This window comes from Charadrius vociferus, unplaced genomic scaffold (genome assembly GCF_000708025.1).
Source record: "Charadrius vociferus isolate BGI_N301 unplaced genomic scaffold, ASM70802v2 scaffold72, whole genome shotgun sequence".
Classification (NCBI taxonomy): domain Eukaryota; kingdom Metazoa; phylum Chordata; class Aves; order Charadriiformes; family Charadriidae; genus Charadrius; species Charadrius vociferus.
The window spans coordinates 1516960-1529128 of NW_009647830.1; the positions used below are offsets into that span (position 1 = coordinate 1516960).

The following is a 12169-nucleotide window of genomic DNA, read 5'->3' on the forward strand; positions in this document are numbered from 1 at the left end:
CCGGCCCGTGGGGCCTGGGGCGCTGCGGGGCGGGGAGGGGGGGCCTCGGCCGCCCCAGCGTGTGGGCTGCGGGAGGAGGATGCGCTGAAAGGGGGCCTGGACCCGAGGGGGCGGCAGCATCCCGGTCCTTATTCCCCGATCTGCTGCCTTCCCCCGCCACGGCCACAGCCTGGCCCTCTCCCGTCCCCCAGGCTGAGCGGAGGTCCTGCTCGCCCCTCCCAGGTATGTGTAACTCCATCCTTCCCTCCACCTCTTCCATGTCTGTGTTCATCGCACAGCCCCACAGGTACTGATTTATTTTCTTTTTTTTTTTTTTTTTTAAGAAAAAAAAAAAAAAAAGCCCTCAGACAAGCCTTTGGAAGTTCAATCACTTAAGGTACCACACCCTCAGGGAAGTTAATTTGATCCCTGATGCTGCAATAGTACCGGCAGTAGCTGACTGTACTGCTTTCTCCTCCGGAGCTTGCCATGGCATTAGCAGGGAAACCCCAATAGATGGCTGAGATAAGAGTGTGGATAGAAAAGTTTGTTTACGCTCAGCCTTGGTGTGATGGAGTGGATGCTCATTGAAAGAAGCATTTCAAGGACCTGGAGGGCTCCTGTTATTGAATCCTCGGTGCCGTGACTCTGTGTGTGGCAAGGGCTGTAAATCCTCCGAGAGTTGTTTTCCTTCCCAGATGCTCTTAACACACAGCAACAGTGGCAAGAAATGTCTCCATCTTTTCCTCTGCAGCCGGAGCTGGCTTCTGTTAGCCCAGCCTTGCGCTCCCTAGCATAGGTTACTACCTAGCAATTTACTAGGAAGAGCGAAGGCCAGAAAAGCAGCTTCAGTGTCGAAAAATATGAAACAGCTGATCTGCCGTGTAAGGGAGACATTAGAAGAATTATATTTTTTTAAGCACCTCAGTTGAGAGGAGCTGTTGCACCGGTAGTTAGGGTTTTCTCTTCAATTGCAGATCAGCTTCAAGGTTCCCATCTTCAAAGCAGATTAGCAGGTGAACCAGGTTAATTGTTCAGACATCGTGAGGTCTGTCTCTCCTTCTCCCTCCTTCCTACAGTTGCTATCTATGATCAACAAGTACAGTCGGGTTTCCCGAGCCCGGCGTCGATTCCTGGGAAAGGAGGGCGAGATACAGACAAAGCAATGATCTGAAAGGTGGACTCTCCCCTGCAGTCATACCCTCCGTCCAGAAAGGGAGCTGCTAAACTGATTGACAGCACCGTAATCAACTCAGAATCTCTCAGAAAGACAAACCTCCATGGGCCTATTCAATGCTTTTCCTAATAACCCTGGTACTAGATACGCACAGGCTAAACTGGTGGAAAGGGGCAGAAGCCACAAGCAGAGCAAATCATGGGTGAAATCTAAGAACTAGATGTGAAATATTTTGGCTTCTTCACCTTGCACAGAGTGAGACTTCTTGACAAAGCCGATTATTGGGTGGTGAAGAGACTTGTGTCATTTCTGCAAGTATAAAAGCTTTGGTCATTGTTGGGATTGAAATACTGACAAGCTCCCAATTCCCTCGCTCATTATGAGGTAACTATTTCCATGAAGTTTGCCACACAGCTGCCACTTTAAGAGAGAAACACAAGTCAGCTGCTTTAAACAGGGAAATAAAAGTATACGCTACATGTCTCATCTCGGCATTAAACATGTGAGAGGTCAGCGTCAATAAAGTACTTTCAATTAACTTCATGAAATTGAAGTACGTTTCAACTTTACAAAGATAAAGATTTTTAGAAAGGTAGGACAATGCCTATCTTGTCCAGTCCCAGTGGTACTCCCGTGTGGGTTTTATACTTAAAGTCCCGTATTTCCAAAAAACATGGTGTAGCTTTCAAAGCATTGGCACCACCGATCTTGATGTTGCAGGTGGAGATACCTAACAGTCACACCAATGCCACCGTTGGTTGCCCAATAGCTGGTGTAGAAAGTAACCTTTAAAAAAACCTAAACTAAAAAAAATAAATAGCAAAATCAGCTATGGGATGGGCAACTACCGAAACCGTATTATCATCGTTGGAGAACACTTGTCTCTCACAGCTGGTTTTTCTGTCACTCCAGAATAGCACAGGGCAACTCGAGTACGTGTCACTGAAGTGCCGTTAGCTCCCTGCAACATCTCCTGGTGTTCCCGGCTTTTTTGCCTTTTCCTTTCTGAACCGTCAAAGTTACTATGGAAACAAGCAATGGCATTTATGTAGATATTCGTGAGCCCCACCCATACGTGCCACGCGAAGCGAATCTGGATTAACGGTGTGACCTACATCTGGTGGAGCACGTCCATGTGGAAGGAAGCGCTGCAGCAGGGCCGAACGCCTCCGAAGGGAAGGAGACGTAGAATTGCTTCTGCCGTTGCTGAGAGGCAGGGAGCGAGCGGCTTTCCCACAGCCGGAGGAGCAGATAAGACATCAGACTCATGGGACAAATATTTTGGACGCAGCACAGTGACATTCCTTCCCCCACACAGTGGGGAAGATCGGGAGCGTGAGCTCCGGCACCACGCGTGATTCCTTCAAGGCCAACGTGGCATGGGAAGAATTTTGTGTATCGTGGTTTGCAGTCGCAGAGTCTATTTAATTTCAATTCGCCTTATTTTTAAGGCTGGCTGACTTTTCTCGTCAAAAGGATAGACTTCAGTAATAAAACAGGACAAATCTGGAGACTCTTGTGTAATGTTGGAAACTTAAAACTCGAGTGGATGATAGTAAGTTGCAGACAAAAGTGCTCTGACTATTAAAGCATTAGATAGATCTCGCACAGTTTTGTTTATTCAGGTAGATTTGGATAACCAATTGCATCAGGATTTTGACCGATCAGGAATTTCAGTGATGAGAACCGGAACAGCATAAACCCAGAACAGCTTGAGTTTAGAAGCTGTGAAATTAGGAGGACAATTCCACCTACTTAACCCAAAACTTTCAAAAAAATGATTAATCGGGTTGGTTTGCCCTAATTTTTGATTGGTCAGCCTGAGACCTTACGGAAAGATGAAGAGCCCGCTATTCAGAAAACAGAGCTCACCCTCTGCAACTTGATAGTTATAAAAAATATCTGCAGCTGGACACCTCTGGGTATTCAGCCATTCTGGCAAGTAGCGCTATAGTAACGCAACTGAGCCCTAGTAATTATTTATAGCACTAATTTTTAAAAATGAATTCTGAAACGCTTCTGCCCTGTATTAGCTAATTTGTGGTTTTATAACCTGTAAAGGCACTCGTATGTAAATAACCTGTATGGGAAATTGTGTTCTTTTCTCATGTGTCCTTCTCTCTGTATAATTTCTTTCCTTCTCCGTTACTCAGAGGACAAGTAGGGATGAAAAGAGTAAGTCAGGATTATCATTCTTGCAAAATAATAGGCTGAAAAAGCAGTGTCTCTCAGTAATTTCCATATAGAGACAGAACTTTGTAGTCTAAGAAATTGGATGGGAACCATAATAACTTTCAATTACATGAGCCTTGGTATTTTTAGCTGGAATGAGAGGACAAATGATGAATTCAAGAGAGCTGTAGAGCCCGAAGCGCGACCATTCGTGCTGCAACTCACACCTGTTAGAACTGCGGGAGAACAATATTCTGCTAATAAGAACGACAGAAGTTTCTAGGGCTAGAACAGATTTCACGTCATCCTGAGAGGTGTAACGATGGATTTAAACTCCCTGCAAAGGCAGTCATGTGTACAGCTAGGCCAGGGACTATGTGGGACAGCAGGTGACACAAAGCTGGGGAGTTGCTGCCAAGAACTGCTGGTGCTAGTAGGGGATGGAGGGCAGATGGCTCAGGGCACTAATCAGCCGATTTTAGAGCTCCGAGCCAGACACAAAAATTTCTGACATGGTGGAGCCCCAAAACACCACAGGCATTACTGTTTATGCTGTACCAGTATTTGGAGACCAGAACTGCTTCAAGGTGGGCACAGTCCAAAAAAAAAAAAAAAAAAAGTGTGGTGGGAGGGGGTAGTTGTCGCTCCACCAAACATCTCCGGTCCTGAGAGTTTGTCCAGATGAAAGAAAAACACTTTCTACTCGAGTTTAGATCTGAATGTTTTAAGTACCAATGGGGCTAAGGAATAAGTATCAGCACAGTACACTTCTCTTCCCTTTGCTTTAGTCACCAGTTTTTTTAATCCAGGTATGAGAGAATAACCTGGAAGCTTCTGCAGATTTAGTGGAGGTTTCTAAGTTTGCTCCCAAAGCTGAGGTGCCTTCTGAGTCAAGATCATCACCCCCCCCATCTCATAAAGAGGGTTTTGAAAATCCAGTTTATTGTATGTACTACCCTAAAAAAGCTTCTGTCAGCTTGTTTTGAAAACATTAGGTATGCATCATAACCATAGGCTAGTTTTCCACAGGAAGAAATTAAAACATCTCATATGAGCCCAGAACTTCAGTAAAAGTGACTATTTAGCAGGACATGTTATTGGCAACTGATGCAGATATGACAGAGCGTTGTCCACACCTGAATGATTGTTTTTCACGGCTCTTAGTCCCACAAGCATATAAGTTTGGACTGCCAAAATGAACTAAAAAGGATGTGTTTACAATGACTTTTGAAATATTCATAAACAATGGTTCAACTGTTGTGCTTCCTCGTACTCTAGCTGTGCCAGCTCTAAATACGAAAACCTGAAGTGTCAGGACACAGGTACTGTCTGTACTTTCTTGTCTACAGAGAGACATCCAGTCTCGCAGCTAATTTCACAGAAAACACTTCAGAATTTTTTTTTATTCTTGTCCCTCTGGCCTCGTACCTTATCTTTGCCAGGTGTTTAAGGAAGAGTATGAGATTCTTTCCATAGTTTGCCCTTAAGAGAATTTGTTAATCATCACCCCCCCGCTGCACTGCAAGAGGTAATGCGAAAACGGCCGTACTGAGCCAGACCAGAAAGTGCAGCTCTTGACACGCACCAGTAATGGTCACACAGACACAAGTACACCGATCAACAAGCATATAGCTCATCACCTGTCAGTCTTAAACACACAGCAGTATCACATCTGTTCCCTTTATATATCCAAATAATCCACAACCGTTTTTCATCTTCAGTTTTAGCATCCAGGGTGGCTTCTAGCAAGGAACTCTACAGTTTGGCGATGCAGCCTGTAAAGCACTTTCTTACTTTTCCTATGTCCTGTTCCTTGTATAGAAAAGGGCGGTGAGCAACCTCCAAATTCATCATTGTGGTGTTTATGAACAGCACAGCGTGTGTATCAGGCACTGGTGGGCTACTGTCAAGAAGTAAGGATATGCTGGCATTTTGTATTTTTATAAGAATAAATCAATTGGTCAAAAATCAGTTTTCAAACCCTACGCCTTGAAACTGCAAATAAACTTCCCATCACAGAAGGTCTGATACAGGCATAAGAAAGAAGGGAATTAAAAAAAGACACACGCAGAAGTTAAGTATCAGGAAGGTGCAGGATCTCCAACTCACCAGGAACTAAGGTGAGAAGATTATTCCCCCCCCAAAACATCTGCTTGAACATTATTTTTAGCTGTGAACATGATCTCTCTGTCATGACTGTAACAGCTTCCAAGTTGGAAGGGGGAACTGTACGTCTGTTCTTTACTCCAAAAGCATGAGGTAATGTGAACATTTCCATGAAAATGAGCTGATGGTCTGCATGAAGCCACAGAGGCAGAAACGAGATTATTGAAGAATTTCAGGTAGATCTCTACCTATTCTTTGGATCAGGCTCTTGCCTGCTGAGGTAGAACTATTACAATATAGATTATTCTCTTTAATAAATAGGCACCACAGCATTTTTTTTTTCTCAAAAAGGTTAAAACAAGCTTTATTTTAACATACAAATCAGATTTGGGTACAAGGCAAAAGACACCCCTATAGTGGTAGGCTTATTGGGTCCCCACACAGCACGTGTAGCCACTTGTGCTACGGTAATCCTGAGATACAGAAGAAAGCCCTAAAAATCTTTTTAAAAAGGGCCAAACCATCTCCTTTTAATCACTCTTGCTATAATCACCTCCATTTGGGAATTAAGAAAAACATTATACAGTTCTGAGTCAAGAAACCCAAGTATCTACAAGCCAAATACCCAAGATACTTGTCTAATTCCCTGCTGTCATCTGGGTATACTACCAAGAGCACTTGGGGAACAAATCATGAGATTCAAATATGCAAGGTTACTTCATTAACGCTGCAAAGCGCGTAGAAGAACTGCAAGATATTTTTGCTACCTCACCTACTACTGTCTTCACAAACTGCCTGGTCAATGTGTCAAGCTTACACATCCTATGAACTTATAAATAATAATAAAAAAAAATCTCTACACTGTGTGTTAAGTCACTAAGGAAACAAATTTGACTTACTTTGCTTCCTTTTACAATGAAGTTATATGTGATCTAGAAATATTTTTTAAAAGCTTATAAAAGCAGTAGAATTGCAGACATTTAAAGTCCTAATATGAAAGCCTACTTGAACACCCTCATTTTGCTACAAGATTGTATTTGCCATTAACTGACGTGAAAAAAAAGGAACAGTCTCTTTTTAAAAAAAGTTAGACAGGGAAAAGATATAGATAGGGTTTTTTTGTTTTAGTTTTACAACATATAAAAATAAGTTACACTATATATTATGGCTTTCTCATTTAGCAGAAGAGTGCCATCATGGATTTAAACACTAGATGTTGTAACTAATTAACTCACCATGTTCTCAGACTTTCCTTGTTTGAGTTTTAATGATTGTGTGAAAAGAAACGACAAAATATTAGTGGAAAAAATAGGAAGCCTCCAGAACAATTTCAGTAGCAAGAAGCACTTGTAGAAGAAGTCTTTCAGAGGAATTTTTAATTTAATTTGAAATGTTAAATTAATATAAATTGAAGTTTTAACTTAATTTAATCTCTTGGCACAAATAAAGGCCAAGCCAAACCTCCCATGAACTTCAGCAGAGCCAGGGCTTCATACTGAGCTTCATTTCAGAAACGTTTAGACGCAAGTACGATCCCATTACACTACTGAAGTAATGATTTATTTTTAATGTGTGTTATGTTAATCATACAACTAAGATACTAGTTAGATTTGGTATGGAGCTATCTCAAAAAGGCCACAATAATGCTAAACGAACAAGATTCAAAACTGCAACACAGCTGCTCAATGTAAGTGTTGTCCACTATGAATAAAAAGGAAGGGGGGGCGCAAAAGATGCTTGAGTCAAAGACTGAAAGACTGCATTTACACAATGCTGTGTTATTAATGGCTGAGTATACTTACATTTTGAAGTCTAAAGTTGCATTCAAATTGGACAAGTTATGACAATATTCAAATACATGTAAGGAAAAAGAATTCTAATTTTATGGTAAAGTCGTAACAAAAATGTCATTGTGCAGTTAAAGTAGCATTTGTAACAGCAAAGTTCACAGCAGACAAACACAAATTACAGACTTATGAATATAATAAGGACTATCGTGGCACTGAATTTGGGAGTATTTTCAAGCTCTAGTTTTACTCAGGATAGCAGAGTTGCCAGCTCAATAAAGTTAACTGAATACTGTACAAAGCTCCTTATAACCAAGGCTCCACATCATGCAGAAGATGAGCTTTCTCCCCCCTTTTTCTCCAAGAAAAGCATCTGAAAGGCGAGCTACAGCGATTGTTTCTGATAGCAGTAAAATAAAGAAGCAGATAGAAAAGTAGGTATATCAAAAAATTCGTACAGAAAAGGCATCTGTCCTGGTTTGATTCTGTTTATAAAAAGGCACTTCACATACTGATAAAACTCTGATCATGTGCTAGTCCTTTTAGTTTTTCTGTTAGAAGGATGTACTTCAAGGTGGTTAGCATGAGTAAGCAAACGTTCTTTATACCATGTTTATCTGTTACAAATTTTATAATTACATATAGTATCTTACACCATTTATTTAGAAGAAAAGATTCACGTTCAAAATAATAGGTCTTCATACAGTCCTTCAGTGATGATGATGATCTGTCATAAGCAACACATCACCTGTAGTGAGTTCACGCTAATAAAATTAGCGGTGTAAATCTTTCAGAAGTGAGTCCTCAGTCTTTTGTTCTCCTCTCGTAGTCTCTCAATTTCAGCTACTAAGCTTTCATTTACAGAATACCTTTCAAGTAAAGCATGCATTTCATTCTAGAGAAAAGAAAAAAGCTCCAATCAGCAGCTATAAAGTTAATTATTCCAGTTTTAGACTATCAATTTTCGTATCCCTTTTGAAAATTAAATAACCTAGATAATACTGTTTTTAGAAACTTTTGATAAGAAAAGTAAGAAGGGTTTTTTTATGCTGACATACAGTATTTTGATCATTAATACATTAGTGAATATTTTATCAAAGGATATTTTGCACTTCTTCAGGATGAGAATCTACTAATGCAGGTTCCATTAAAATGTTCAGTACCAAGACAAGGTCTTTTTAATGTAGATCAAAAGAACAAAGATTCATAAAAAGATGAAGTTAAAGAACACAGAACACAGTTCAGTATGCATGCAGTACCTACAACTGAAGCTTTCTATTTGAATTCCATCTATCTCCTCTTTACCCCAGCTCTCGGTCCTTTCCAAAGGATAGTTGAATTTGTTTCCCTTTTGTCTTTTTATAACTTCTGAAATATAGAATTCAAGATACCTACCCAATTCCCATCTTCCCTTCATTTATCAAGCATAAAACAGATTCCAATTCATAGTTTCCCCCTCCTTCACATCCAATCCTTCCTTCCTTGCTCTTCCTAAGCAAAATTGATTTTGTTTTGAGAGCAGAAGTTGGCATGCCTTGGTATTACTCAAAATGAAAACCGAATATAATTCCCACCATGCTCTTTGTACGTACCAACTGCATATGGAACTGCTTGATCATCTCCACTTGCAAATTCACAATATCTCGATGACATGCTTCTCTGGGGGAAGAATTTCAAAGGGACAATGCTTAGTTTTATTTAGAAAGCAGCGATTCTCTCCAATCCTCAGCACCCAGAACTCCACATTTCCTCATTTTGGTGACACTGTGAAACATGAATCTAAGAACCTTTAAGCCATGAAACATACTCCTCTACCACTTATTTTCTGCAATACTTTTGTTATGACATTGACTTTCATAAGTACCATTTTTTCAGTGTAAAAGACTTTGGAACTTTTCTGTTTAGAAATGTAAAAATATATGTGGCGATATCACCATTTTTTTTTTTGCTCGCAAGCCGTAAACTTCCCTCATTTTTACCATTCAAAGCTGATTTTTCAATCACAAGCATCGCAGAGAAAGATATTTATCTGTAACTGAAGATACAGCTTTTCAATACATCACTTTCAGCACTCTTTTATAAGAGGGCCCAAAACATCTACAGTGATAAGTGATACACTACCCTCAAGCCCACGGAATGCTCCAGGTTAATCTACATAAGAATTAGTAGCTGTGTTGTCCATGAATTGACAAATTCGTGTCAATTCATGGACAACTATTCCACACTACAAGAACCAAGCTTGGAAATACCCTCCGAACACTACACTAGTATTCCAGACACGGAGGAAGAACAAGAACAGCTCACAAAAACCAGGCAAGCTCATACCGAACAGCTAATCACAGTGCAATCATCTGAGGCCAAATGCTGTGCTATGGGTACCAACGGCCCAAGAAAGCAAGACATCTCTTAAGCAGACACACACAGATCTTACTATATTCTCCTTTCCTACAACATATAGCAAACCCAAAGGGAATATATTCTTTGCTTTCTACTTCCACAGGTTATTGTGCTTCAGAACTCCTATTGGAAGCAAACAATCTTCGAGTATATCTAGTATAGATGCCAGCTGGCAGCTTCGAAACCCAAAGATGTACGTTATCTCCCAAAGACAGGAAGTTCAAGAAACAAGCAGCTTTTTAAAACCAAATGAGTTATATATTCCTCCTGGTCCTTTTCTAAGGTCCTTGTTTTTTCTCCCGTTACTGGAAGAGGAATGGATTTCAGGCAAGAGTGATAAAAATCCTTTCTTCAGATTCCAGAGGGTGAAAGCAGTATCAGTAAGAAGCTTGCAATGGCTCCCTTCCCTCTTACTGACCTCAGTACGGACAATCTTTTACATTCAGTTTGAATGTAGCCACAATTTACAACTGGGAAAAGGGCAAGAAGAGCCTTCCAGCCACTCCAAGAAGTATAGGCCAGAAGAGAAATACAATCTCTGAGACTCCAGACCTCAGATACTGGAAGTACAAGACTGACAAACATACCTTCCAGTACTGGGATCCCTGAACACAGACTTGGAAAGAAAAAAACATCTGCAATCCATAGACTGCATTTTAAGTCATGTGAAAGTTACAGCTTTTAAATAGATGTGTGATTATCACCAAAAAATCCCAGGGGAGTTTTACTGTAATAGATTCTTATTTAAAGACATTTAATAACATTCAATGTATTTTTCTGTTGGTAGACACAGAACAGCCACAGCACGCGGACCTACTTAGCTAGTTTTGCATTGCTTTTTGTCATCAAGACAGTAATACTTCCCCTGTCCAGCAATCCTTTGCCCCTCCACCATCTCAGTCAACCTACTTCACCTTAAACATGGGTTGGGAAGTGAACCCCTAGATACAACTCTCCTCTCAACTGCTTCATCTCCTTCAAACTCCACTCAAAATCCATGCTAATGTGACTTACTTCTTTCATAAGAAGAATGTTAGTTAGGCAGCCACAAAGTAATCTGACACCAACCATCACTTACGGAACAGATATTATTTTAATGTCAAGTTTCACCAGTAGAAATACACAAAGTATTTTACCTTATACATACCAAGCTAACAACAATCAAAACAAATACAAGTCAACTGTCTAGATCAAACTCTCCACAATGTCAACTTAAAGAGAAATTTCTCCTGCTGGGACAAGAGATGAGCAGGGAAGGAAAGAAATCAGCACAAGGCTTCATGAAAGCAGCAGGGACCTTGTTAAGCAGATAAGTTTACCATCTGAGTATTCAAGCACTCTTTCTGAAAAAATGTTAGCAAAGCCATGCGTTAAAAACCCTCAGAGACATCAGTCTAATTAGTCATCGGAGCTATCCCAAATAAATAAGGTTTCATACATAGATTCCAAGATTAGGGCTATTAATGGTGTTATTTCTAATGCATGTAGAAAATATGTTAAAGCAGATACTAAAACATCTTACTAACAAAAAATGTTCTGCATGAATACCAGTACCTGAAATCATCCATTGTTTCTTGTATCATATTCTGAATGAAGTTTATTTGGATTGATGTCAGAGGTGCATTTGGTCTGCCACTCCCAATGGTTTCTACTATTTTTTCTGACAATGAACTGGCAACTCCAGCAGTGACAGGTGATGTTATCTTTGGACCTTTACAATTAGGAGGGGGAAAAAAAAAAAAAGTCAGCACAATGGAGTACAAAAGGTTGGTTTTTTTTTATTTGTCTTGAGACTTGTCAATATTTTATCTCAAATATTACCTATTAAAAAAAAAAAAATCTTTAGAATGAGTCTTTTCAGAGGCAACTAGAGATGTACTAGGAGGGGTAACTGGATTTACAGAATCAAGATTGGATGTTCTGTTTTAATACTAAGGCTATTTTATCAGGTTTCACATCAGTTTGCAATCAACCATGCCTAAAACTGGGCCAAAATGATCAACTTACTTATTGAGGTAGTACCATTTACTGGTAGATCATACACAGGATGCGCCTGAATATTCTTCACTAGTTTCTCAGTTGTATCAGGAGTCTTTACAGTAGTGGAAGATGGCGGAGGATTTAAAGTTATGGATTCTGCGCTTGATGAGCTCGATTTTGAAAGCTGATAATAAAAATAATAATAGTAATTTAAAAAAAAAAAAGAAGATCAACTCTACTTAATTACACTTGAAGTCTAAGTTTTCAGGAATGTACTTTCAAACATCTTTGGTTTCAGGAATCTACTCACAAATATATGCTTTTCATTTTCTGGCAAGATGTCTTAAAAATTGATTGCTAAAATATTCAAAATTGCCTCAAGTGCGCACGCACAGAAAGGAGTGCAAAAGGTAGAGGCCTCTTAATTTTCACATCAAACATTTTGTGGCAAAATTATAAACATCATTCCTAACAAACTCAGATTTCTCAAAAGCAATACAAAAGGAGACAGGGTCTCAGCAGAAGCATATCAAAGATAACTCAAGAAGGAAGAAAAGAGAGATCAAGAATA

At 39.9% G+C, this 12169-nt stretch overlaps 1 protein-coding gene across 3 annotated transcripts in view; it reads right to left on the minus strand.

The window, feature by feature from the left end:
• Positions 1-7976: 7976 nt before the first annotated feature.
• NEDD1 (neural precursor cell expressed, developmentally down-regulated 1) overlaps positions 7977-12169 on the minus strand; it is a 23486-nt gene continuing 19293 nt past the window's right edge. For all 3 annotated transcript variants that reach the window (XM_009882582.1, XM_009882584.1, XM_009882583.1), the window contains exons 11-14: positions 11626-11782; positions 11173-11329; positions 8814-8880; positions 7977-8116 (exon numbers count right to left, since the gene is read on the minus strand). In XM_009882582.1, coding sequence (XP_009880884.1) covers positions 8012-8116; positions 8814-8880; positions 11173-11329; positions 11626-11782 — 486 coding nt within the window. In that variant the 3' untranslated portion in view covers positions 7977-8011. The remainder of the gene's footprint in view (positions 8117-8813; positions 8881-11172; positions 11330-11625; positions 11783-12169) is intronic.